Here is a 26,444-nt window from a genome sequence, read left to right as displayed (position 1 = left end):
TTGAGAGCAAAGGCTACATCTAAACTGATGCTCAGTATGGCAGGATAGACCAGTCCTCCAGTTTCTAATTCCTTTCTTAGGCTGGTGGGCATTAGCTCTGTCAGGATGATTGGATTACCCTCTGTAGTGGCTCCCATGAACTGAAGGAGGTTAGGATGACGTATTTTAGAAGCAATGTTCATTTCACGAGAGAACAGCGATAGATTATATTCTGATATGATGGTGTCATGAAGGACCTTTGCAGCAACTTCCAGTCCATGGAAACTAGCTACTCTGACCTCTCCCCATCCTCCTCTACCAAGAACTCTTCTTGTCATTGTAATATCATTCCTACTCACTGTCCATGAAGACTCTCTCTCCCTCAGCTCATGCTCATCCCTCTCTCTTAACTGTTGCTGGAGTTGTCTCTCTTTTTCTTGAAGTTGTTGAAGCTGTTGTTGCTCTCTCTCTTCACTTTCTCTTTCTTGTTGTCTTAGTATTTGATTCTTCTCTTGAACTTGTTCCTGAGCTCTTTCTTTTTCCCTTTGAAGCTGTTGCTCTCTTTCTTGAGATTCCCTCTCTCTTGATTCAAGTTGTTCCTGTAGTCTGGTTCTAACTCGTTCCTTTTCTCTTCTCTCCTCCTGTAGTTCCCTTTCCCTTTCTTGCAATATATGTGTCAGACGATCTAGTTCTCTTCTGTCCTCCTGGAGCTCCAGCTGTTTGCTTTGATGATGATGAGGTTGGACAGGTTGAAATGCTTCCCATTCTCTTCTCCTTTCTTGTAGTTTCTCTTGATATTGGTTTAGAGGTATTTCTTTAACAGACCAACATCTGTTACTATATCCTATTATGACAATAAATAATACAAATAACAAGCCATTACAGTGCAGTGAAAACTATTAATCATTATTTATACCATTAAAATTATGAGCAAAAACCTTAGTGGCACACAATAGTGATAGCCATACACACAGCAAAATAAAACCTATAACTCAATGGCACATGGCATCAGAACTAAAAACTTGCAAATCACCAAAAATTAACAATCAAAAATTCTTCCTCCAAAATTACCAGCTATATTATGGTACTTACTGAGTTCAATTACTGCTGTATCATCATACTTTGAATCTCCTCCAAACACAATTATCCAGTCAATGGTTGGTGTTATACTCCACACTGACATAGAATGACGCCATCTCTCAATGATTCTTTTTGATACATTTAACTGTTAGAAATAAAAGATTAATAACGTATAGCTGGCATTAGCTACAAGTAGCAAATCTATATTCTCAAAATCACCTAAAGGCATGCAGCATAAACAAATGCCTCATAACCAACAATCCATAAAATTGCTAATATAATACATACCAGTTGTTTCCATATTCTTTTATTAATATCAAGTAACCAGCAATCATTCTTAAATAATCCGCCCACCACTAGTAGATGTGGTCCTAAGTTACTATTAATAAATACGCTGGAATGATCCCATCGTTCTTTAGGCTTTTGTATTGATACTCCAAGATTAGAAAAATTCTAAATATAAAATAGAATTGAAGTAAAACATTACCCTAACAAAACACTTACTACTGATGTGTGGCAAAAATTAACAATATAAGTATTGTGACTGTATCCATTATAAATTAGACCATCAAACAATATGGCACAGTCATTAGCAATTGATGTTAAAGTAAAGTAACTGATAGGAGGCGGCCTGTCTCCAGTAACATTAGGTGAACTCCATTTACCTAATAATAAATGAACATTAATAACAAAACATGATAGTCTACATATCATGTAAGGTGATAGTCTGGGCTGGCCCAGACTAGTGATAAACTAAATTACTATACTAACCAGATGATAGTTTATAATAATGAATCTCATTAGTTCGTTTAAGGCCAGGTACCATTCTTCCACTGTCATACTGAGCATTAGGTTGTGTGGGTGTATTGTTAGAAGATGGTCCGTGTCCTCCAATTACTGCAAGATAGTCCTCACCGTTCAGTTGAAATGCTACCATGCCACAGTAGCCTTTCATCATTGGTCCGTGATGAGGAGTAGTAGGTGAGAGTTCCCTCCAGGTGAATGTATCAACATTAAAACTGTACAGACTATTATGATAACAGCTATCATGATTACACCTTCCACCAAAATAAAATATCTCATTTCCAATGGCAGCAGATGCATAGGCAAAAATACCCAATGGAGGATTACCAGTGGTGGGTTTCTGCTCCCATCTACCAGTAGGTAAATGGTATACCTCCATTAATGATGACAGTGCTTTCTTCTTATCATTATTGTGTACTTTAGGGAGATCAGACTGGAGCCCACCCCACATATATAAGTAATCTCCTACTCTTACTGTAGAATGATTACTCCTCTTCACTGGTTCATATTCTATAATTAACAAGAGGTAACAGTAAGTAGCTAAACACTAATCATAATACCTGCTTTTCCTGCCATTTTATACTAAACTAAAAGTGTTTGTGGTTTGCTAATTGCAATAGTGGTCATGCATTGGTAATTATGCAGTATTTCTGAAGGGGCAAACTCTGAATTCCTGGTATCACCTACTACACATTATGCCACAAAATAATAATAATAATAATAATAGTAATAATAACAACAACAACAACAACTAGTACATTGTATCTAATGTCTTTGACTCTTAGGCTAGCATGGACTGACAGTCTCAGTTAAGGTCTCTCATAGTATAATATTTTTCTTGACTTCAGTAAAGACCATTTTTGTCTCTTCCAATATAAAGTGATGCCAACTAATAGTGACAATATTATCACACCCTGAGAGAGTGAGGGGGGGGGGGGAAGAAGGATAATGGATGCTTAAACTCTGAAATCAAATAATCAAAAAATTACCTTCATTCCCATCCTTTTCCTTTCATCATGCTTTGGATCTATAAAATAATACAATAATAATAACAACAACAACAATAATAATAATTGGGCAAAGCCCACTAAGATGAAGTGAGAGTCTGCATGAACTGTAGAATCATCTAACTATTATTATAATAGAGTTAAAAAGCCTAATCTTTATTGAAAGTGGGTGTGGTCACAATGAAATAAAATGGCGGCTATCAGTTATCTGCAGCAAACGGTACGACTAAACTGCTGTTCAAAGAGAAAGGCTTCTCTAGTAGCAAGAAAGGTCATACAGCATAACAATAATGTGGCTCAGGAGGCTGAGCCCATTAATGTTTTACATTCTTCTAGTAATAATACCACTACAGCATAATATTCATTAATTACCTGCCGACCAGCGTAAGAAGGTAGTAACATCCTTTGCCATCTGACTAACAGTGGCAGGAGTACCTAGAAAAAGAGAGGGAATGAGCCACACATGCAGAGAAGGAAGGGAGAGAGAGAGAGTGAATTCCTCTTACCATCTTCATATTCTATCCCTCCATCAAACAATTGTTGTGGCATTCCAATTGCTCCACCAGGGAAATAAGGATTATATGCCAGACCTTCTCTTACTTCAACACCAGCAGGAGGATCATAATAGCCGGTTAATAAAGAGAATATATAATCTTCTTCTCCATGACGAGCAAGAACAATAAGAGTTAGGTCAGGAGGAAGGGCACCTAATATCAGGAAAAATACACACATACACATGTACTTTCAAATCTAGCTTGTGACACTAAAGGCTGGTTTACAATATTATGCAAGTCCTGACGTTACATAGACACAGGAATAGAATCTGGTTCTATTCTAGTGGAAAGCATGCATCAAAAGGTCAAATTGCCCACGCTTTTGATTAAAAATTGATGGTACATTGGCTTAACATCATATTGTAAACTAGTCTTAAAACATAATTTTTGAAAAATGGTATCATGGCATTTTTGTGAATGGCAATGAATGTTTCAATGAATTTTCCTGTTTGCATGATAAAGTTACACAATATACATGTACATGTATATGTAGCTAGAAATTTTTGTGGCTCAAATTTATGCTAACTTTGGGAAATTTGATAAATTTAGAGATCAAAGTATTTTGATCCTACTCAAAAAAAATAAATCAGAAATTAAAGGAGCTTTTGCTGGCCATTCACATAAAATTTTGGGCTCTAACTATGGCAGATATTTTGAGACAAAGATACAATACATGTAGGAGGTTACCATTATTAGCTGCTCTGGCTGCCTCTTCATTCGGATAAGGATTAGGGAAATAATCACTGAGTTTCCCCTGACGTGTGGTAGGATTACCCTCTTCATCAATATCACCTGGATACTCATACTGAGAGAAAAAGATACAAAAAAATATACATGGCAATAATAGAATTTTTATTATATTTTCGATACATACATGTACATATGTTCTTATATTGCTTATATTGCGTACAAAGTTTCAACTGATTCCAATCAAAGTTGAATTTTTAAAATTATTCAAAAATATAGCCAAAAATCAAAGGCCTTTAGTATTTTGCCAAATTTCATAAAAATGGCTCCAAGAGAATTCACCATTTTAATAATTTTTTCTGATATGCATACATGTTCTTATGTTATGTCAGCTCATGAAGCACACTTTTCAGCTCACTTAGCATGCTTTGTGGGAAACCCTCATTACAATAGTTACAAACTAAAAGAATTACTAGATAATAGTTATGAAGAGGACTATTAGTAGTATAAAACAGAGACAATACAAACCTCTTCAGCAAGAGCCCGTGCCTCTTCTTCAGTGTGTGACACGCCCACTAAATGTCTAAAAGCAACATACTGCATACTGTGACAAGCTGAACAGACTTCCTTATAAACCTGATACCCACGACGTATGCTACGAAATAATTAAAAATAAGAAAATGCAAAAACAAATTTTAATATACCTTCTATGGTCAAGAGCAGAGAACACTCCTTTGTGATCCCATGGGTACTTTGGTGGATGGACTGCATCATCACTGGCTACCAATGACGTTAAAACTACACCAGAACCAAAGGCAGCTGCTGCAAGTGTACCGAAATACCTCGAAGACTAAAATTACATAATTAATGTGTAATTCATGTTATGTAACAATGTGTGTTTACCATTTTAAAAGAGGCTGTCGTCCCCTACAAATAATGATATTAATTTAAAATAAGTTACGAAAGATACTTTACTTTAGTTGAAGACGAAGAATACAATTTGCAGAGTCTTCTAAAGACCACTTGAGCCCCGGTAGCCATGTTACAAACTGCACCTAAAGGGTGTGGCCTAGGAACAACTCACGTGATCTAACAGTAAACAAACATGACGTCATAATAAAAATGGTGGCCATCTACATCAATCAAAGCTATTCCAAATAAGGAGGCATTCGTTAACACAAAATACCATAATTATTTTTAATAATAATAATAAATAAATCAGCCCCTTGGATGTGACATGAAATCGGTTACTAAGTTACCACCAAATACATTGTACCTATTAGTAATCAAACAACACTATATGTAATATACAATAGTCGGTAAGTTTCTTCATCCCACAACTAATTGGTCACCATTAAACACATACTCAGGTACGGCAAGGTTTTCGGGTGCTGGTCCTTTACGAATACGACCTGATGCATCATAATGAGAGCCGTGACATGGACAGAAATACCCACCGAAATCTCCTTCATTGGCCACAGGTACACAACCAAGATGAGTACAGCTCCCTATTACCACGAGCCACTCTGGCTTCACTACTCTCTCGTCATCATGCTGTGGGTGACGAAGTGATCCTACGTCAACATTTCGTACATCTTCAATCTCTTGCTGTGTCCTGTGACGAACAAACAGAGGCTTCCCTCTCCACTTGAACACAACGTTCTTTCCCTCTGGGATGGAGGCAATGTCAATTTCTATCTTTGCCAAGGCCAGTACATCTGCTGAAGGGTTCTTGGTAGCAAGGAGGCCACGGACAGCATTTTTTCCAAAGTAGGCAGTGGCAACCCCTCCAGACCCAAGGACAAGGTAGGTGAAGGCTTTTCTGCTCAAAATAGTGTCATTTGCTGGTAATTTAGGATCAGTTGTGCTTTCTTTCCTGTATTCACTGAAGTCAGGCGGGCGTAAATCGTTATGATAATTTCCACTGGTTGTTGAGGAAGCCCTGATCCACCTGACCCCAGAACCCAGCAGAGTAGTCCTCAGTCGATTCATTTCTTTACAAGGTCAAGAGTCGAGACTCGAGAGAGAATGGAGAGAAAATCAGAAAGACGTTGAAGCTAATAAACTTGCTATACTAAAAATAGATTTAGTGCGTCTAAAATTTTGTCTAGTAACGGTTAACCCATTTAAAAATAGTGACACAATTCAAAATTACAAACTTTTCCACGCCCATTTTAGGGAAGGGCTATCTCTGATTGCTATGCTGACGTGACGTGATCTGAGCTGAATGACTGCAGCTGCGCCAGCTGCCAGCTGATGAGAGTGACGACCGACGTCGCGACATACACGTAGCCTGACGTAGATATGGGAATCTAATACTTAACAACGCTCATCAAAGAACACTATCCATCAAGGACCTGGAGAACCATTACACCGAGAGGTAAAGTTGTTTTGGATGGGAAGAGTATCAGCAAAACATTAGCTAGATCTACCTCCAAAGAGCTGGAATGGATGCATGGTGGACAGTATGGGGAACTGAGGGACCACTTCATAAGATTCTTCAGTAGACTCAGAGATAGTGGTATAGACCCCATTGTGATATTTGATGGAGTTGATTATAATCAAGAGAAAAATGCTACTAAGCTGCACCGAAAGAAAGAAAAAGTAAAAAATATCTTCAAAGCGATGTTAAACCACGATGAAAGACTATCAGATTCTGTTTTGCCAATATTGACTGGCATCGTATTCTGTGAGACTCTAAAAGAGCTTGGAGTTGAGTTTATATTTGCTGATGGAGATGCAGACCAAGACACAGCCCAAATTGCTAACCACTACAATTGTCCAGTCATTGCCAATGATTCTGATTATTTCATCTTTAATTTGAAAGCTGGATATATTCCATTGGATTGTCTCGACTGGGATCAACAACCGGTGGAAGCCAAATTATATGAGCGAGATCAATTCGCTTATAAATTTTATTTTGATCACAACCCAGACCTTATATACCTCATACCAGCCATTATGGGAAACGACTTCATGAAGAAAGTAGAGTCACCTTCTTTGAAAAGAGACATAGAAGCTACTAAACAGAGAGCTATAAAAAAAGGAACACGAATAAATGAAAAAAGAAAGGACGATAAAATAGAAATGTTATATTACATTTCAATTTTCAACACCGTGACAGATTTTACAATGCATTTATCTAAAACCTGTGGTGATGATGCAACCAGTGCTATCAGTAAAAACTACAAGAAAGCAAAGGAAATGTATGATATAGGAGAAATCAGTATGGCCGACCTTGTAGAAAGCAAAAACCTGAAGACAGCAAATGGTACTCTGCTTCTTGATATTATTAGGCAACAATATCGTAAAGGATTCATCGCTACATCAGTAATGGTGATAATAGTATTAAACAAGTATTTAGTACCAGTGATGGTTGATAGCCCACACAATTACACAGCAACAAGGATAGGAAAACACATCAGGAAATGTATCTATATGATTCTATCACCATACTTATCTGAATCAGAAGTAACAGAAACAACAACAACTAATGAGGAACCTCTTGAGGAAAGGGTCAGTTGGACTGATGTCAGCCACCTCAATTTACCATATATCGATGACATGATAGACCTCAATAAAGATGAAAGAATCGACTTTCTTTTTAAGTAATGAAGTCACCTCTTGAAGTCCAGGAGACTTTAAAGACTTTTACAGAATCAAAATGGAAGTTAGTTGCAGTGTCGTTGCACTATTGGTCACAGCATGCTCATCCTGATATTCATTTAATTGAGGCATTAGTTTTGTGCTTTATTTGTTGCTCCTTTCGCAATGAAACAGTATGTCCTTATAATAAGGTACCTGATCATAGAAGGGATGAGAAGTGGCTGGAAGCATTGCATACTTTTGCACAATGGAAGAGCACATATTATGATGCACTGAGGCTCAACAATGTCCTAATGAACCCGTTACCATTCGTGTCACCAGCACATTTGTTTAATGGTAAACTCGTTATGCATTATGCTTGCACTAGAGAATTCAACATGCACAAAAGAAAAATCCTGGAGTCTTCAAGTGTCAAACCTTTTTTTGACAAACTTTTGTCTGTATGTACATGTACCTAAACGATTGTTATTGGCCTGGCCAGTGATTATGAGGGAGAAGACTATGTATATATTTTTGTTTGTCATTGTATGTCCATTTGGTCAGTTTATTGTATCGATTGTCTCTAATCATAAAATTAACACAAATTTAATAAAATCAATTAGAGCTGCCATTACACCAATAATTATTATTAACTCAGAGTGAATTGAATCAATTTGGTGTATTGATTTTCCAATCAATCAATATCAATAATTATTATTAATGATAATAAAAAAGAGAGAAAAGACAGACAGAAATTGATATTGTGGTACATTACATGTTTGCAAATGTATAATTGATCCATTATCTTCTATTATTAGTCCATTCCTGGCTCATAGCATACACCAGTGCAATAGAAAATTATGCCGTGTCTTTAGCTACAGCTGCTAGAGGATTTTGAGTAGTGTAATAAGTAGATCTACATGCATGACTGCATACTATTGCATCTCCTGTATCTACACTATAGGCTTCATAATATACCAATAGAGCTCAGAAAAAATAATGTTGTATGAGCCGTTGACCATAAGCAGTAGTTGCTCATTTTCTTACTTGATGCATTATAGTAATCATGGATAGTAGAGCCATGTATTAATGAAGCACTATGGTGCAATGGACTCACCCAATGGAATTCACATGTGTTTTTTAAAAAGCAATTTGAAAAAATATTGTTATTATTGACTGCATAGCTATCATAATTAAAATTAAATATGCCAATTACAGCCTTACTAATAATTAGGAGATGGGAAATAAACCAGTTGGGCCTGTAACCAATAGCATAGATATTAGAGTTATATGCTATGCCAATATCTATGCCAATAGCAATATTAACGAGCCTACGCCCCCGTTTCCAATCCCTTTCATTTACTCATAGATCTAGACGATTAATTTACTAATATCTACGGGATTGGTTGCTATGGTGATGTAACTTCAGCAAGTTCAGCTCACACTGCACTACTCATAACAAGAGTAGATTATACTACTCTTGCTCATAAACAGGACTCAGCCTGGCAGCAAACACGTAGATACTACATTTGTAGTATCCATGCTGGCAGCCAATTCAAGCAAAAACCTGCGAGCAAATGGGAATCCAATGCTTAACAACGCTCATCGAAGAACACTATCCTTCAAGGACCTGGAGAACCATTACACCAAGAGGTGAACTTGTTCTGGATGGATTGAGTGTCAGTAGAACACTATCTTCCTCCAAAAAGTTTGACTGGGTACATGGTGGACAGTATGGGGAACTGAGGGACCACTTCATAAGATTCTTCAGTAGACTCAGAGATAGTGGTATAGACCCCATTGTAATATTTGATGGGGTTGATTATAATCAAGAGAAAAGGGAAACTATATTACGCCGAATGAAGAAGAAAGTAAGAAATGTCTTCAAAGGAATTATAAATGATGAAAGACCATCAGGTTCTGCTTTCCCAATATTCACAGACGTTGTATTCTGTGAGACTCTAAAAGAGCTTAGAGTTAAGTTTATATTTGCTGATGGAGATGCAGACCGAGACACAGCCCGAATTGCTAATCACTATAATTGTCCAGTCGTTGCCAATGATTCCGATTATTTCATCTTTAATTTAAAAGCTGGATATATTCCATTGGATTGTCTCTACTGGGATCAACAACCGGTGGAAGCCAAATTATATGAACGAGATCGATTTGCTTATAAATTTTATTTTGATCACAATCTAAATCTTATATACCTCATACCAGCCATTATGGGAAACGACTTCATGGATAAAGTAGAGTCACCTTCATTGAAAAGAGACATAAAAGCGACTAAGCGGAGAGCGATAAAAAAAGGAACACAAATAAAAGAAATAATAAAGGTTGATGATGATAATTTTGAGGATAAATTAGAAATTTTATATTACATTTCAATTTTTAACACAGTGGAAGATTTTCAAACCCATTTATCTAAAATTCCTCTTGACGATGGTCATGATACAGTTAGCATTATTGATGAAAAATATAAAGATGCAAAGGAAATGTATGACGTAGACAAAATCAGTATGGCCGACCTTGTAGAGAGCAAAAACCTGAAGAAAGCAAATGGTACTCTGCTTCCTGATATTATAAGGCAACAATATCGTAAAGGATTCATCGCTACATCAGTAATGGTGGTAATAGTATTAAACAAGTACATAGTACCAGTGATGATTGATAACCCACACGATTACACGGCAATGAGGATAGGAAAACACATCAGGAAATGTATCTATATGATACTGTCACCATATTTATCTGAATCAGAAGTAACAGAAACAACAATTACTCATTATATGGAGGAACCTGATGATGAAATGGTCAGTTGGACTAATGTCAGCCACCTCAATTTACCATGTATCGATGATGTGATAGGCCTCAGTGAAGATAAAAGAATTGAATTACTTTGTGAAGTAATGAAAACACCTCTCGAAGTTCAGGCAAAGTTAGAATCAAAATGGAAGCTAGTTGGAGTGTCATTGCACTATTGGTCACAGCATGCTCATCCTGATATTCATTTAATTGAGGCATTAGTTTTGTGCTTTATTCGTTGCTCCTTCAATGAAACAGTATGTCCTTCTAATAAGGTACTTGATCATAGAAGAGATGAAAAGTGGCTGAAAGCATTGCATACTTTTGCACAATGGAGCTGTACTTATTATGATGCATTCAGGCTCAACAATGTCCTAATGAATCCGTTACCATTCATGTCACCAGCACTTTTGTTTAATGGTAAACTCGTTATGCATTATGCTTGTACAAGGGAATTCAATGTTCAAAAAAGAAAAATCTTGGAGTCTTCGAATGCCAAAGCATTTTTTGACAAACTTGTGTCTGTATGTACATGTACCTAAATGATTATTATTGGTCTCGCCAATGACTAATGGGGGAAAGGACTATAGTCAAATGTGGTGTCTCATTGTATCCTTTTGTTTTGTTGTATCCATTTGTTATTGTCTTAATTATTTGCCATAAAAGGCAGTATCTTAATACTAACAAGAGTCAAACATTAAGCATAATAGTAAATCATGATGATTATAGCAATTTATGATGATACAAATTGATCTACATGAATAAAATAATGATTTAATGGTGTATATGGTGTAATTACATGCCAGTGCATCTTAGTTACTTCAAGTCTTCATTGGCTATTTGCCTCTCCTGTAGCTACACTATAGACTAATATTAGAGTAAAAATAATACTATGTTGGCATGTAAGTGTGACCATAAAGTATTATATTAATTTTTCTAATCTCGCGCACACTGAATTAATTTTATCCATGAAAATTATACTAATAATGATCAGTCATACATGTAAAACAAAATTAATATTGTTTTTCTTTGTTTTGGCGAGGCCAATGCACCATCGGTGTCTTGTTCTGATTTTTGTGATATTAGTCATTGGCGTTTATTTGTTTGTTGGAGCATAGATATTATAGACTACGTAACTGTAGTCAATAATATCTATGGTTGGAGCAAATATGCATGGTACATAGCATAAAGTCATCAATGACTGAATATGCATAAAATAGCATATGCCCATAATTGACTATTTGGCATTTGCATTGCATAAATTTAAGAGCAGTATTTGCTTATTTTCTTTTCTTACTTGATGGCTATATTTAATGACATTAGTGAAAGAATTCAGGTAAAAGAAAAGGGCGTTGGTGCATGCATAGATATGGAATTTTACCCTATTGGGGATTGGTTGCTATGGTGATGCATGCAACATGCTACTAGCCTTATATATAATAATAGCTTAGTCAATAGTCAGTTACTGACAGTTAGTCTAGTAAGTCTACTGCAGCTGCACTTTACTCAGCCACCCAAACAATAACCTGTGAGCAAAATGGGAATCCAATACCTAACAACGCTCATTAATAACCACTATCCTTCAAAGACCTGGAGAACCATTACACCAAGAGGTAAACTTGTTCTGGATGGGCTGAGTGTCAGTAGAACGGTAGCTAGCAGCAAATTTGACTGGACATATGGTGGACAATACTGGGAACTGAGGGACTACTTCATAAGATTTTTCAAAGGGCTCAGATATAGTGGTATAGACCCCTTTGTGATATTTGATGGGGTTGATTATAATGAAGAGAAAAGAGAAACTATACTAGACCGATTGAATAAAAAAGTAAACAATGTCTTTGATACATTTTATATGACAACTGATGCAGATTCTGTTGTCCCAATATTCACTGACATTGTATTCTGTGAGACTCTAAAAGAGCTTGGAGTTGAGTTTATATTTGCTGATGGAGATGCAGACCGAGACACAGCCCGAATAGCTAACCACTACAATTGTCCAGTCGTTGCCAATGATTCCGATTATTTCATCTTTAATTTAAAAGCTGGATATATTCCATTGAATTGTCTCTACTGGGATCAACAACCGGTGAAAGCCAAATTATATGAACGAGATCAATTCACCAAAAAATTTTTTAATCACGATCGAAATCTCATATACCTCATACCAGCCATTATGGGAAACGATTTTATGAAACGAATGAAGCGAAGAAGTTTAAGTGCTGCAATTGCTGATGCTTCTCAGAAAGCAAAAAAATCTGGAACAGAAATAAAGCAAGATGAGAAGTTAGACACGTTATGCTACATTTCCACTTTTGACACTGTCAAAGATGTTATGTCTCATTTATCTAAAATCTGCCAAGACAATGAGATTCGCAACATAAAAAAAAACTACGAGAGAGCAAAGGAATTATATGATATACAGCATATAGGAATTAGCAGAGACGAATTAGTAAAATGCACGAATTTAAAGACAAAGAGTGGTGCTCCACTTCCTTGTATTTTAAGGCAATATCGCAAAGGATGCTTTGCCAGATCAGTAATGGTAGTTCTAGTATTAAACAAGTATTTAATACCAGTGATGATTGATAATCCATACAATTACACAGCAATGAGGATAGGAAAACACATACGGAAATGTATCTATATGATACTGTCACCATACTTATCAAAACCAACTATTACTAATGAGGAACCTCTTGAGGAAAGTGTCAGCTGGACTGATGTCAGCCACCTTAATTTACCGTTTATCGATGATGTGATGCTTCTCAATGAAGATAAGCAAATTGAAGTACTTTGTAAAGTAATGAAGACACCTGTTGAAATCCTGACATTATTTATAGAATCAGAATCAAAGTGGAAGCTAGTTGCAGTGTCGTTGCACTATTGGTCACAGCATGCTCATCCTGATATTCATTTAATTGAGGCATTAGTTTTGTGCTTTATTCATTGCTCCTTTGATGAAACAGTATGTCCTTCTAATAAGGTACCTGATCATAGAAGAGATGAGAAGTGGCTGGAAGCATTGCATACTTTTGCACAATGGAGCTGTACTTATTATGATGCACTGAGGCTCAACAATGTCCTAATGAACCCGTTACCATTCATGTCACCAGCACTTTTGTTTAATGGTAAACTCGTCATGCATTATTCTTGCATAGATAGCATTGGCATTCATAAAAGAAATATCCTCAAGTCTTCCTTTGCTAAAATAATTTTTGATGTACTTGTGTTTGTATGTACTTTTAATAATACGACAGAATATTGCAGTTAATTATCACTGTCATAATAATCTTATTATGAGTTTTGTAATAATTGTCTAGATCTGTTACTTTTGCTATAGTACATATTTTTGGTATTATATCGATGTGTATAGCTGCTAATCATCAGTAACCAAATTAACTAATTATATTATAGGTAAACCATAGGCAGATGGTAGGCCATGCCTACACTGAGCTTAAGGTCTGTCCAGTGGTCATAATTATACCAAACACTATTTGACAAACTTGTTTTTGCATCTACTTGTACTACACATCAAAAAATTACGGTACATTATTATATAGTAGTAAAACTGTCAAGTGACTTGCATAATGTATGCTTCAAAAGTTCAAAGATAAGGGTCATGTGACCTTTTGACGTACACAAAGCATTGAAATAGAATTAATTTCTATTCTAGCAAAAACGTAACATCAGGTCTTGTATATAATGTAAATGTCAGTATGATGGTGAAAATCGTGAAATCAATCTATCATAATAGTAATAACAACATTCTACAGCATTATATTTATTCATTGTCTGAGTCTTCTCCTTTATCCTCTATCTGAGGATACTTCCTGTGGGTGGGGAACTGTTCCCATGGAGACGAGAGGTCAAACTTGCGGAACTCTTGAGTGAGTTCAATAGGTTCACAGACAACCCTCTTCACTTCATCATCATACCTTACCTAGCATAATGAAGAATGAGAAACAAGAGTTAACATGAATGTAATTACAGTGATAGTTCTTTTATCTCCACATTGTGTGTGTGATTGCATACAATGTACCTCTACATATCCACTCAATGGGAAATCTTTTCTAAGAGGATGTCCTTCAAATCCATAATCAGTTAATATCCTCCTCAAGTCAGGATGATTAGCAAAAAACACACCATACATATCCCATGCCTAAGGGAAGGAGAGAGAGAATGGTGGAGAGATAGAGAGAAAGGGGGGGGGGATAAGAGAGAAAAAGAGAAAAATACTATGTGTAAAATATTGCAAGTATACATACAAAACACTGATACAAGTACATGTAAGTTGGCCTAAACTTGATTGGGGCATTGTATACTATTATAATCAGCTACAGAATACAAATGATAATTTCCGATTCTAAAATGATTGCTATGCAATACAGAAATGTTAACAATTCTAAAATTGCCATCAGGCACGGTTTCCCACAATTTGCCTGCAAAGAGTGAACATGAGCTTTATGAACTGACAAATTAAAAAATTCATTAAAAATCGAAATTTGATTGGAATCAGCTCAAATTTAAAACATAGCATAAGGACATGTATAATATGTACCGGGAAAAAAATCATAAAAATGGAAAATTTCCTCATAACTATTTTTGACAAAATACATCAAAATACTCTGTGAGTTACATCAAATTTTGGAGCAACTTCAAAAATTTATGAAAAGACCACTGACTAAAAATGCTGAGCAATATGCCAAAATTCTGTAAAAACCCTGATTACTACCATATGAAATACATGTATACTCATTATAGTACCTGATACAATATATTAAAATTTCATGACTTACTTCTCTCTCGGCCCATATTGCTGAATTAAAGAGAGGAACAACAGAATCAATAGGAGTCAGCTCATCTGTATATGTCCTCACACGAATACGAGAATTAAATGTAACACTTAATAGATTATAAACCAACTGGAATTATAATAGAAAATTAAAGGAGAGAGAGAGAGAGAATAAGAAAGAGAAGAGAGAAATAATAAAAAAGAGAAGAAAGAAATAATACCGTAGGGTGCCTTTTTTTCGAGGGCTATAAATTTCGTGGATTTTTATTTCACGGATTTAATTTTCACGAATTTATGCTGTCTGCCATCTTGTACCGTATTAATTTGATTTTCGCGAAAGTAATTTTTGCAAATCTTTTAAAAAATCGCGAAATCCGCGAAATTTATAGCTCTCAAAAAAAGGCACACTACGGTACATGTAATAGAGAAAGTCTTAGTGATTTCAAAATTTTATCATTATTTTTATTTCACTCACTTCAAATCTGTACACATTCTTAGGTATATCTAATGCTGCAATATCTTGTAATTGTCTGAACTGTGAGTTGTGATGATCTCTTAGGAATGTTAACACCGGTATTAGACCTATCATGAAATAAAGACTACTTTACCAACTGCATCAACAAGAACATGTAGCTGACTAGGTGGGCATTACTATGAGGGTTTTAGAGTATGCAATGCTATAGTACTGCTATTATTAATTACCGTATAAATCCAAATTTTCGTCAGTCAAAAATTTTGTCAAATCTTAACTTGTTAAATTAATTTTCGTCAATAAAATTTTCATCATTCTTGCTATTAATCTACATACTACTCATGTAGAACAAAAATTTCGCCGGTTAAAAATTTATTCAAACAAAAATACCAGGCAAATTCAATGAAATTCTTAAGAGAAAAATTTGGAGCTATACAGTATACAGTGAGCTTTACCATGAATTTAAAAATAGAATAAAAAATATACCTGGTGTAGTATGCACCAAACTAACTCAATACACTAAAAGCATTTATTGAGTGTTATAAGTATTAACTGTACCTTCAGGGTGTATGAGGACCTCTAGCTCGTTATTGTGAGTTACTTGAGTCTGCTGTACAAACTTAGGAAGATTCTCTTCAACATATCTACCATAATCACTCAATCTCAGCCTCTTTTCTTCTCCTAAAGAGCATTAACAAGTAATTATAAAAGTACTTTAATTTGGTGATTGGCAGTTTGCCAATCTTAAACCCACCAATCATTATTGCACATGGTTAGTAATGCACGTGTACACAAAAATCGCCAAATTAAAACTGCTAATTATAATTTGACAGCAAAATCACCAAAATAAAACGCTACATACCACGGTAATGATGGATACACATAGCAGATTTTACTTGTGTTCAAACAGTGTGTATTGCATGGGGATAATGTGCACCTAGTAAACCATGCACAGAAACTCAGCTCACGCTTCATGCAATGATCCAACTGAAATGAAATTGGCTGTACTTAAATTCTGTTAAACTTACTTGCTGTGGTTGTGACAGCATTTGAGAATGGTCTAGCAGCAATAGCTCCAGGATTGATACCTAAATATGAACAATACACTTAATACACAACCTGTTGATAGCTTACTAGTTGGACCTCTCCACCACAACAAGGATCTAGAGCTCCCTAACAACCTCCTTGCAAAAGCCGCCATTTTAAGTCACGTGACTTTATATGACACGCCCACAACAATAAACTTTAAATGATGTCATAAAAAGTCACGTGACCCTTTCCCTAAAATATGGCGGTTCTGTCGGAAGAAATCTTTTGTGGGATTTCTTCATTTTAATACGAGTGGTTCTTTTCTAGTAAGTTCAATGCCTTTAATTGCACTTTATCCTCTCTTCTTTTTTGCTATTAGATTATTGTATCTTGTGTTTGAGTCAATCCCGCAGCTGCTACTTTAAAGGGGCGTGGCTGGATTGCAATTTTGTCGGATCACGTGATGCATCAAGAGAGGAGAGGGGATGAGGTCCTTACCCTCTCTCTTCCAGTTGGAGCAAAGGTTTTGTCATGGAAAGTCCTCGTAGGGTCCCGAGTGAAGAAGGGCTTGTCTTTATGTACGTACAGTACAAATACTACTGATGTGAAGACACTGGTATCACCATTAATTGGGATAATTGATACTATCAATGTGAAGGAAGGAGACACTGTTTCATCTGCGTAAGAATGATTAATATAATTTCATTAATAATTTGTTAAAATAATAAATTCCAGAAAATTTTTGTAATAAATTAATTTTAATTGTAATGTTCTTTTTGCTTACATTTACTTCATTTATTTCTTTGTGCAATGATAAGTGCAATGTTTATGTGTGCATTAATTAGGGATGTCAGTGTTGTCAGCGTCAGATATTGTGATCACAGTGTAGTGGCACTGGACTTGTGTGCATTCTGTGGACTAGACCTGAGGAGGTAAAGAGATGATGATCATATGTACTATCTTCTTTCTCTTTATCCAATAATATGAATATGTACTTTATATATTGACCTCTGTCCATTTTCTTCTATTTTGTTGTTCCTTTTTTATTATCTCTCTCTCTCCCCTCCCTCTCTCTCCTGCAGTATATCCTCAGTGAGTGATAGAGGTACAGAGGATCATGCTAATGTTAGTATGTTGCACGGTATGCCTCAAGTGAAAGTTAATAAGAAGGTAATGATGATAGGAGGGAGGGAGAGAGAGAGAGAGGTCCACAAAAAATATGAAGGACATTATTTACTCCATCATCCTTTTTCTTTCTCTTTTGCTCTCTTTCACACACACACACTTCATCTTTCTCTCTCCCTCTGTCTCTCTCTCTTTGCTATTGTTTCCCCCCCCCACTCCCTTCTCCTCCTTTTAGGAAGCTCAGAGATTAGGTAATCTAGACAAAGAGTGTTTATTGAAGAACAGAAAGCTAGCACTGATTATTGATTTAGATCAGACACTTATACATACTTCCATTGACAGGAATATTGAACGTGGATTACCAGTAAGTACATTGTACATATGTACATATGCATAATATGTAATACATAATACATGTACTACAGTGTAGTACATGACTACATGTATGTGTACATGTACATGTGTGTTATTACATGTATACATTATGTCCATTTCTTTGTTATTGTTACTATTTTGTTTTCTGATTTCTTTTTGTTCTCTCTCTCTCTCTCTCTCTCTCAGGATGTACATTCATTCACATTGCCAGGTCACTCTTGTGTTTATCACTGTCGTTTGAGACCTTACGTTAGAGAGTTTTTAAACCACATCTCACAGTACTATGAGCTTCATGTTGCCACTATGGGTACAAGGGATTATGCTGATGCCATTACTAAGATACTGGATCAGGAGAAGAAGCTCTTCTCTCATCGAGTCATTTCACGTAACGAGTTATTGGACCCTCACTCTAAAGCTGTCAGATTAAAGTACGGTGGATTGAATACATGAATGTGATATACATGTATTATTAATGATATCAGAGTTTCCCACTGGCCTTTTGCATAGTGCTCATGCAGCTTCTTTTTAGTCAAAAATTAGGCCAAAGACAGTACTGGGTCTTTAGTCAAATTGGTTATGAGAGATTTAAAAATTTTTATAACTTTTTCTGATGCATGTACATGTACTTGTTATGTAGAAAGTTTGAGCAGATTCCAATTAAAATTGAATTTTTTATAAATTTTTAACATTGCTCAAAAATCAACCCGAAAACCATGTACTGTAGTACAGGCTCTATGGCCAAATTTCATCAAAAATGTTCAGGAGAAAATTCTTCATTTTATAAATTTTTTGATACATATACATGTACTTATGTTGTGTAGAAAGTTTGAGCAGATTCCAATCAAAAATGGATTTTTTGTGAATTTTTAAAGTTGTTCAAAATGCCATGTACATGCACATACATGTACGTGTATAGTATAATAGTAGTGCTTGTCAGCTTATGAAACTCATGCTGTTTAGCAGCTTTAGCTCACTTAGTGTGATTTGAGGGAAACCCTGATTATTATTATTCGATTATTTTATTGTACAGCACAAGCAAACAACAGCTTGTCACACATACAGTTACGGGATCATTATTATCATTGTTGTTGTTTGGGCTATACTAGTCAAACAAACATTACCTATTATTTAATCATTAGGTCAGTGTTCCCTTGTGGAGATGAGATGGTTGCTATTATGGATGACAGAGGTGACGTATGGGGACACAGACCTAACCTCATTCATGTTAAAGCATACGTGTTCTTTGCTGGAACTGATGACATTAATGCTCCACCTCTTCCTCCTCCCACTGCCCCTCCCACCCATCATCCTCCTCCCACTGCCCCTCCCACCCATCATCCTCCTCCCACTGCCCCTCCCACCCATCATCATCCTCCTCCTTCCACTGCCCCTCCCACTTCTACTATACCTCCTCCTAATTCACTTTCAGACCATCCTCCTCAAGGAGAAGATCACCATAGCAACGTATCCTCTTTACCTAGCAACAGTAATTCCAATAATAACACTGATAAAGGTGGTAATGGGAACGGGAACAAAGATGGAAAGAATAATCAAACTGGAGGAGCTACTGGAGGCCCTACCAATACAACATCAGCTCCTCCACTCTCTCCCCCTTCTACCACTAATACTACTGCTGCTTCTATTACTAACACTGCTGCTTCTACTGCTACTCCTACTACTGCTTCTAGTTCTACTGTTGGTGCTGCTCCTGGTTCAAGTGATGAGGCAAGGGGCCAGGCTAATGGTGGAAAAGATGGCTCCAGTTCCTCTCAACCTCTTCCCTCCTCTTCTACTGTTAATGAAGATAGAGCTACTCACACTACAGCTATTGTTTATGATGGCGGTGCTAATAATGAGACTGTTAGTGGTAGCGATGCTATTAGTGATGCTATGGTAGTCAGTACTACTGATGATCCTGCCTCTTCATCTATTCCTCCTGGAGATGAAACTCATCATTTGGCTGATTATAATGTGTCATCATCTTCAAGCAGCTCCTCATCAAGCGACAGCTCTGATGATGAAGAGGAGGAGTCAATGGATACTACACCCTCCACACTAGCTCAGAATCATCCACAGCCTCCAACTGTCCCTGAGCCCAGCCCACCTGATACTGCCATGGAAGTACATGCTAAGCCCCGACCAGTGATAAATGATCCTGATAAGTTCCTGGTGTACCTGCAGGACCTACTGGAGAGGATTCATGAGACATTTTACAAAGAATATGATGAGATGAAGAGAGAGGAAGAGGAGAATAAAGGAGGGAGAGATACTGGGAGTGAGTCTCTTTCCTCTCCTGATTTAAAGGTCATCATTCCTTCCTTGCGTAAGTCAGTTTTCTCTGGTTTGCGGTTGCTGTTCACTGGAATCATACCAACAAACATGAATCCTGAGAAGAGTAGGGAATGGAACACAACCAGAGCCTTTGGTGGTGAGATACACTCGACCCTTGTCACTACCCCTGCACCTGATGATGAGCACACCACTCACATTATTGTTGGTAAGAAGGACACTGATAAATACAAGCAGGCTCTTAGAATCCCAGGGATTGAGATAGTGAGTCCAGAGTGGTTCTGGGATTGTGCTGAGAGATGGAAGAGGTTAGATGAAGATGAGTATCGATTAGATGGAGAAAGGAAAGTAGAATTAAAACAGGAGACTAGTGAGACTAAGCTACAAGATAATAAGAAAGTTAACGATGTGAAGAGGAGAAAGGGAAGGAGGGAGGAGGAGAAGGACAGTAAAGGGAAAAGGAAAATGACTCCTCCGAGACAAAAAGCTAAACTAAGACATGACACGACTCCACCTCCTTTTGAAAGAAAATTCTCAGTCTCTAGTGCTGAACTGGAGCTGATGGAGGCTGAGATTGATGCTGAACTAGAAACTGATGATGATGAAGATGATGATGAAAGGATTGGTAGTTATATTCAGCCAGTCAAAGATGAAGATGAAGACTCTTTTAATGCATACCTAGGTCTGGAGGAACCATCACAATCAAGGAGCTCTTCAAGGAAGAGGAAGCGTATACCTGATGATGACCCTTGCTCCAGTGATTCTGTATCTGATTCAACCAGTGATGATAGTGATGATGAGCTCTCTGCTTTACTGGAGTTTACTTGACATATACTCCCATTGTATTTCCTCCATCCTTCTCTTGTTTTCATACCATTTTTACTTGACCTTTCACAGTTCTCTCTCTCTCTCTCTCATTCCATTCTATTTTTCCCCTCCTTTTATAAGTTGACATGTTTTTATTATAGAAAGCTCCTCTTGAGTTACATATTGTGCCAATGTTTCCCCACTGGATTTTGGCATAATACTTAGCTATGCTGCTAAGTATTTTGCTTGTGAAGCTGAATATTATGCTTGTGAGTCTGCTTGTGAAGTTGCTGCTTATGCCTTTGGCATGCATTTTTGTGGGGTGTGGCATTACATGTCTATAGCTAGGAGAGAATTGTAATTACATTTTCTAAAACATAGGCAACACAGAATGTTAAAAATAATTTTTATAAAAATTTCATTTTTTTGGAGTCACTTCAGAATTTTGCCAGCAAAGACCATGGGCGTCTTTCACCAGGTAGTGAAAACACTGTGAAAGAACCCTCTTTAAGTAATTTGGCACAGTATTATACATGTAACGACAGAAATAACATCATAACCTATTTTTATTAATGATATACATGTAGCTAGAAATAAAATTTGTGAGTGTATAATTCTTAAGTTCTTGATAAGTGAGGATTATATTGACTGTTGTACCTTTTACAAAGAATTAATAAAAACATGATGAGCTAATTATTATACCCATACCTTCCTGTTGTTGCTTCTTCCTTCCTTTCCTGTGCTTCTTCAAGCCCATAGTGTTTTTTCATCAATGCATCACTTCTTACTTTCTCTGCACCTTCCCTTCTCTTTCTTTCAGCTCTCAGCCTCTCCAGCACTGCTTTCTTCTCCTCCTCTCTCTTCTTCTTTTTCTTCTTCTTGCTCTTCTCTGGTGGCTCCTCTCTATCTTTGGAGGTTGCTGCTTTAGGAGTGACAGTGCTCAAAGATGATGAAGAGCTTGAGTCCAAGCACTTTCTCTTAGCATCAACATATGACATCATGTCATTAAGTGGATCCATACGTGCTTTCTTCTCTTCATGAGACCTTATGAAATAACAGATACATTACTAACTACAATGTCAGTATGTGAAGTTTTACATTAATACAATCATTTCCCGTATAGTACTCACGCTTTTATAAATTTCAAAGTTCAAAACACCTAGTTTATTTTTTGATAAACATATATGAACTTATGCTGTGTGGAAAATTTGAGCTGATTTCATCAAAGTTGGATTTTAAAAGTTGCTCCAAAATCTGGCTAAAATCCTGCCATATGTAATTAGTAACGCGGTAGCGTTACTAAGTAGGATTCACCCCCAAACAAAATTGCTGCCACGACTTTTGCATTCTTAGTAGTGCTTAGCTTACTAAGCACTAGTGACCTAAAAAGCATGCTTCAAGAGCTGATAAGCCTTATAATAGCACCGTATGATAGCAGGTAATTCTGAGGGGTAAAATTCTGGCAAATTTGATTGGAATCAACTCAAATTTATATTAAGCCTAAAGACATGTAGAAAAAATTATAAAAATGAATAATAGTACAAGGGCTTTGGCCAGATGTTTTAGTAATGTCAAAAATACATAATAAATCCAAAGCTGATCGGAATCAACTCAAAATTTGAATTGAACCTAAGGACATGTATGTGTATCAGAAAAGTGAAAAACTCTCTTCTAGCCATTTTTGATAAAATTTGGCCAAATTTTGAGTAACTTTAAAAATTCATAAAAAATAAAAATTTGATCAGAATCAATTCAAAATTTATGATACACATTGTATGTGCATCACAAAAAAAATTATAAAAATGAAAAATTCTCTCCTAACCATTTTTGACAAAATATTTTGAGTAACTTCAAAAATTCATAATAATTTCAAATTTGATTGGAATCAACTAAAAATTTAAATTTAACCTAAGGACATGTATATGCATCAGAAAAGATGATAAAACTGGAAAATTCTCTCCTAGCCATTTTTGACAAAATTTGGCTAAAGACCCTGTGCTATAGTACAGGCCGGGGCTTTAGCCAGATTTTTGACTTATTTCAAAAATTCATGAAAAATCCAAATTTGATCGGAATCAACTCAAAATTTATATTTAACCTAGAGACATGTATGTGTATCAAAAAAGATGATAAAACTGGAAAATTCTCTCCTAGCCATTTTTGACAAAATTTGGCCAAAGACCCTGTGCTATAGTACAGGGACTTTAGCCAGATTTTTTAGTAATTTCAAAAATTCATTAAAAAATCCAAATTTGATTGGAATCAACTCAAAATTTATATTTAACCTAGAGACATGTATATGCATCAGAAGAGATTATAAAACTGGAAAATTCTCTTGTAGCCATTTTTGACAAAATTTGGCCAAAGACCCCTAGCTTCTTGAGCAACTTCAAAATTCATAAATTCATAATAATAATTAGTATAATGCTATCATAATGTTTTTATACCTTTTGTCTTTTCTGTCTTTCTTTTTTGCATACCACGGCCCTTCTGAGGATGCTCCTATAATAGTAGTTTGTCATTAATCACAAAATGATGCAAAAAAAGTTGTCATATCATTTTAACATTAAATATTGCGTCATGAAGGCATGCATACATTAGTTCCATTAGCTTATTGCCAACAAAAGTAAATAACCGATAATAATTCTTTTAACTTGATAAGTTACATTAATATTACATATAAATGTAAATACACCATTCACCAATTTCATCAGTTAAGTTATGTTACTGGTCTTACATGTATTTTGATTCGATCAAATGTTGCAAATTCTAAAAGTAGTTGTTTCACCTTCTTTGTCCACAAGGTAAGTGAGTATTCCTGTCTTCTTCTCCCAAGTCTCTTGTTCTTGCTTTAGCTCTTTCTCATGGTCAGGATTTACTGATCCTTCTAAACCAACCTGACAGAAATAAAGCACAAGAAAGATATGTCTAGTCATGTACCGTATAGTGGGAAATTTTGGAGGGAATTAAATTTGGCAAATTTGGCACTTTGATAGCCATTCACCAAAATAAAATCTGCCATTTTGAGCCATTATACGAATGCTCAATGGCACAAGACCACTAATTTGCCAAATTAAAATCCGCCAATCACCAAAATTTAGCAATTCATCAAATTTAACTCCCTCCAAAATTTTCCATTATACAGTAATTACAATTATTGCGTAGATAGCTTACTTACTCCAGTTTTCATGTCAGCAAAAAAGTTAATGTGTCTATCGGTTTCCACTGGAGCAGCTTTAGTCTCAGAAGTCCCTCCAGTTCTTATTAGGTCCTCATACTGTCCTCTCTGCTGCTCTTCTCTTGCTCTCTTTCTCATAAACTCAATCTTTGCCTCTTGTTCCTATGGAAATAATGTATAGTGTATTGTTTGAATGATTGGAAAGTGCATTTGTGACCACTAATGTTAGTTAGTGAGTGTGCAAATTGGAAAATGGTGCCGAAACATGACGACTGGCAAAACTTCCCAGCCCAGTTTCCCCTCTAAAAAATTTAAATCAATTGCATTGTTAAACTACTCGTACTCTTGAAACTCAACTGTAGCAAAGTATTGCATTAAAGTTATAAAGTATTATGGGTCAATACACAGTGACACAGTGTGCGATATCATACAGCTAGTGCAGCTCTCTTTGCTTTCTCTTCCTCCTGCCTTTTGGCTTCAGCCTCATCTCGTCTGACCCTCTCAAGATTATCACGAGTGAGAACATGCCAACTGTAAATAAACAGTAAATAAATCTACTAAATACACAAATTCACCTTTTCTTTGGTAGAATGTTCATTTTTTATTTTGAAGGAGTGGCTAGCATTTGGCCACACCCATCTAGAGCAGCATGGCCCCATGCACCAAAACTCAGAGGGCCAATAATTATGGAGAACGCCTAAAGAATAATCCAACTTTTATCAAGTGATCTTGAAGCACACATTGTGACACTCTATGACTGAATTCTCTACAGCTCCACCCTCCCTTACTGAAGATCAACACAACAAAAAGTCTCAAAGACATGAAATAATTATAATTACTGGAACTCATACTAATTAATCGTGCATACTAATTAATTGTCACAGTCTAACCAATGCTTAACTCCTCCATCGTTGTTGTTACTGATTCCACCATCACCTCCTTAAAATGTGGGCCAGATCAAATAGAACAGCTTTATAGACTGAACCATATCCTGCATGATGACAGCTGAGGTCATCATGCCTATATCCAGCACTAGCAACTTGTAACAAGTGTCCTGACTGACTCTTTAATGGCTTCTTGGATCTCCTTATTCTCAAAGTCAGCTTCATCGCATGGTTTCACCCATGGCATAGCCAGTCCATAACGACCATTCAGCCTCAGAACTCTGCATCACATCCCCAAACTCTTTTCCAGATATCTGCTTCCTGATCAAGCATCTTTTTATCTTTTGAAAATTTAATGACAAACACTTCCCCTTTCATAGTTGCTGCGAGCCATACTCTCCCATCTGCACCACCACCAAGATCAGCAAGAAGGAACACATTTTGAAACTGTGGTAATCGACTACCACAGTACTTAAGTTTAACATCATGACATGATTGGGTGTGTCCCAGGTCCACTCTTCCTTTCCTATGTAAACATAAGACCTTTCTTTGTTAAAAGTAGACAACCGAATAGGATCTACTGGTCATGATGTCATTTTTAAAAGGGCAGAGATGAGAAGGTGACTGAGGCAAGTCAGGATCATTCCATTTGTGTTCCAACTACTTTCCATTCTACAAACGACTCAGAAGATTGTTGACCATAAACTGAGGACACAAATGCCTCTTACTCCAGAACTATGATATGGTATAGGTAAGCTGTTGCTTCCAGTTAATGCCAGTTATAATAACTTGTGATACCAAATTTATACATTACATTTTTCCCTTTTCTCTCTTACCCTCCCCCTCTTTCACCCTTTCTTTCTGTCTCTTAACCATTTCCTCTCTCCTTCCCTTAGGCATGGGATATGTATGGTGTGTTTTTTGCTAATCATCCTGACTTGAGAAGGATATTAACTGATTATGGATTTGAAGGACATCCTCTTAGAAAA

At 36.4% G+C, this 26,444-nt stretch overlaps 8 protein-coding genes across 8 annotated transcripts; 3 read left to right on the top strand and 5 right to left on the bottom strand.

Moving 5' to 3' along the window:
• Positions 1-781: 781 nt before the first annotated feature.
• On the bottom strand, positions 782-2,439 carry LOC100640039 (kelch domain-containing protein 1-like). The gene is made up of 6 exons (XM_019997779.1): positions 2,424-2,439; positions 1,831-2,373; positions 1,564-1,724; positions 1,348-1,512; positions 1,085-1,204; positions 782-823 (listed from the first exon to the last, which is right to left on the bottom strand). The coding sequence occupies exons 1-6, from the start codon at positions 2,437-2,439 to the stop codon at positions 782-784; spliced, it is 1,047 nt and encodes a 348-aa protein (XP_019853338.1).
• Positions 2,440-2,559: 120 nt separating this feature from the next.
• Positions 2,560-5,193, bottom strand: LOC100638136 (cytochrome c1, heme protein, mitochondrial-like). The gene is made up of 9 exons (XM_003387301.3): positions 5,087-5,193; positions 5,015-5,038; positions 4,816-4,961; positions 4,640-4,766; positions 4,112-4,229; positions 3,377-3,577; positions 3,243-3,305; positions 2,853-2,890; positions 2,560-2,777 (listed from the first exon to the last, which is right to left on the bottom strand). The coding sequence occupies exons 1-9, from the start codon at positions 5,150-5,152 to the stop codon at positions 2,673-2,675; spliced, it is 888 nt and encodes a 295-aa protein (XP_003387349.1). The 5' UTR covers positions 5,153-5,193; the 3' UTR covers positions 2,560-2,672.
• A 52-nt stretch (positions 5,194-5,245) lies between these two features.
• Positions 5,246-6,160, bottom strand: LOC100639911 (cytochrome b-c1 complex subunit Rieske, mitochondrial-like). The gene has a single exon (XM_003387313.3). It carries the CDS (start codon positions 6,101-6,103, stop codon positions 5,441-5,443), a length of 663 nt encoding a protein of 220 aa, XP_003387361.1. The 5' UTR covers positions 6,104-6,160; the 3' UTR covers positions 5,246-5,440.
• Positions 6,161-6,434: 274 nt separating this feature from the next.
• Positions 6,435-11,185, top strand: LOC105313110 (protein asteroid homolog 1-like). The gene is made up of 2 exons (XM_011406274.2): positions 6,435-6,640; positions 9,493-11,185. Exons 1-2 carry the CDS (start codon positions 6,563-6,565, stop codon positions 11,041-11,043), a joined length of 1,629 nt encoding a protein of 542 aa, XP_011404576.2. The 5' UTR covers positions 6,435-6,562; the 3' UTR covers positions 11,044-11,185.
• A 768-nt stretch (positions 11,186-11,953) lies between these two features.
• On the top strand, positions 11,954-13,875 carry LOC105313109 (protein asteroid homolog 1-like). Its single transcript, XM_019997789.1, has one exon. The coding sequence runs from the start codon at positions 12,039-12,041 to the stop codon at positions 13,773-13,775; it is 1,737 nt and encodes a 578-aa protein (XP_019853348.1). The 5' UTR covers positions 11,954-12,038; the 3' UTR covers positions 13,776-13,875.
• Positions 13,876-14,197: 322 nt separating this feature from the next.
• Positions 14,198-17,002, bottom strand: LOC100638009 (NADH dehydrogenase [ubiquinone] iron-sulfur protein 3, mitochondrial-like). The gene is made up of 7 exons (XM_003387300.3): positions 16,903-17,002; positions 16,797-16,856; positions 16,327-16,449; positions 15,772-15,878; positions 15,301-15,426; positions 14,544-14,663; positions 14,198-14,444 (listed from the first exon to the last, which is right to left on the bottom strand). Exons 1-7 carry the CDS (start codon positions 16,967-16,969, stop codon positions 14,286-14,288), a joined length of 762 nt encoding a protein of 253 aa, XP_003387348.1. The 5' UTR covers positions 16,970-17,002; the 3' UTR covers positions 14,198-14,285.
• A 32-nt stretch (positions 17,003-17,034) lies between these two features.
• LOC100639785 (RNA polymerase II subunit A C-terminal domain phosphatase-like) lies at positions 17,035-21,574 on the top strand. Its single transcript, XM_019997800.1, has 7 exons — positions 17,035-17,123; positions 17,177-17,478; positions 17,643-17,729; positions 17,880-17,967; positions 18,158-18,286; positions 18,484-18,725; positions 19,437-21,574. Exons 2-7 carry the CDS (start codon positions 17,261-17,263, stop codon positions 21,412-21,414), a joined length of 2,742 nt encoding a protein of 913 aa, XP_019853359.1. The 5' UTR covers positions 17,035-17,123; positions 17,177-17,260; the 3' UTR covers positions 21,415-21,574.
• Positions 21,575-21,862: 288 nt separating this feature from the next.
• LOC100639659 (leukocyte receptor cluster member 1 homolog) lies at positions 21,863-25,360 on the bottom strand. Its single transcript, XM_003387311.3, has 7 exons — positions 25,147-25,360; positions 25,003-25,102; positions 24,572-24,733; positions 24,182-24,290; positions 23,841-23,895; positions 22,102-22,437; positions 21,863-22,050 (listed from the first exon to the last, which is right to left on the bottom strand). The coding sequence occupies exons 1-7, from the start codon at positions 25,167-25,169 to the stop codon at positions 22,011-22,013; spliced, it is 825 nt and encodes a 274-aa protein (XP_003387359.1). The 5' UTR covers positions 25,170-25,360; the 3' UTR covers positions 21,863-22,010.
• Between the last annotated feature and the right edge of the window lie 1,084 nt (positions 25,361-26,444).

This window comes from Amphimedon queenslandica, unplaced genomic scaffold, assembly GCF_000090795.2.
Source record: "Amphimedon queenslandica unplaced genomic scaffold, v1.1 AMPQUscaffold_13353, whole genome shotgun sequence".
In the NCBI taxonomy this organism is placed as follows: domain Eukaryota; kingdom Metazoa; phylum Porifera; class Demospongiae; order Haplosclerida; family Niphatidae; genus Amphimedon; species Amphimedon queenslandica.
This window is presented reverse-complemented; position numbering and strand designations above follow the sequence as displayed.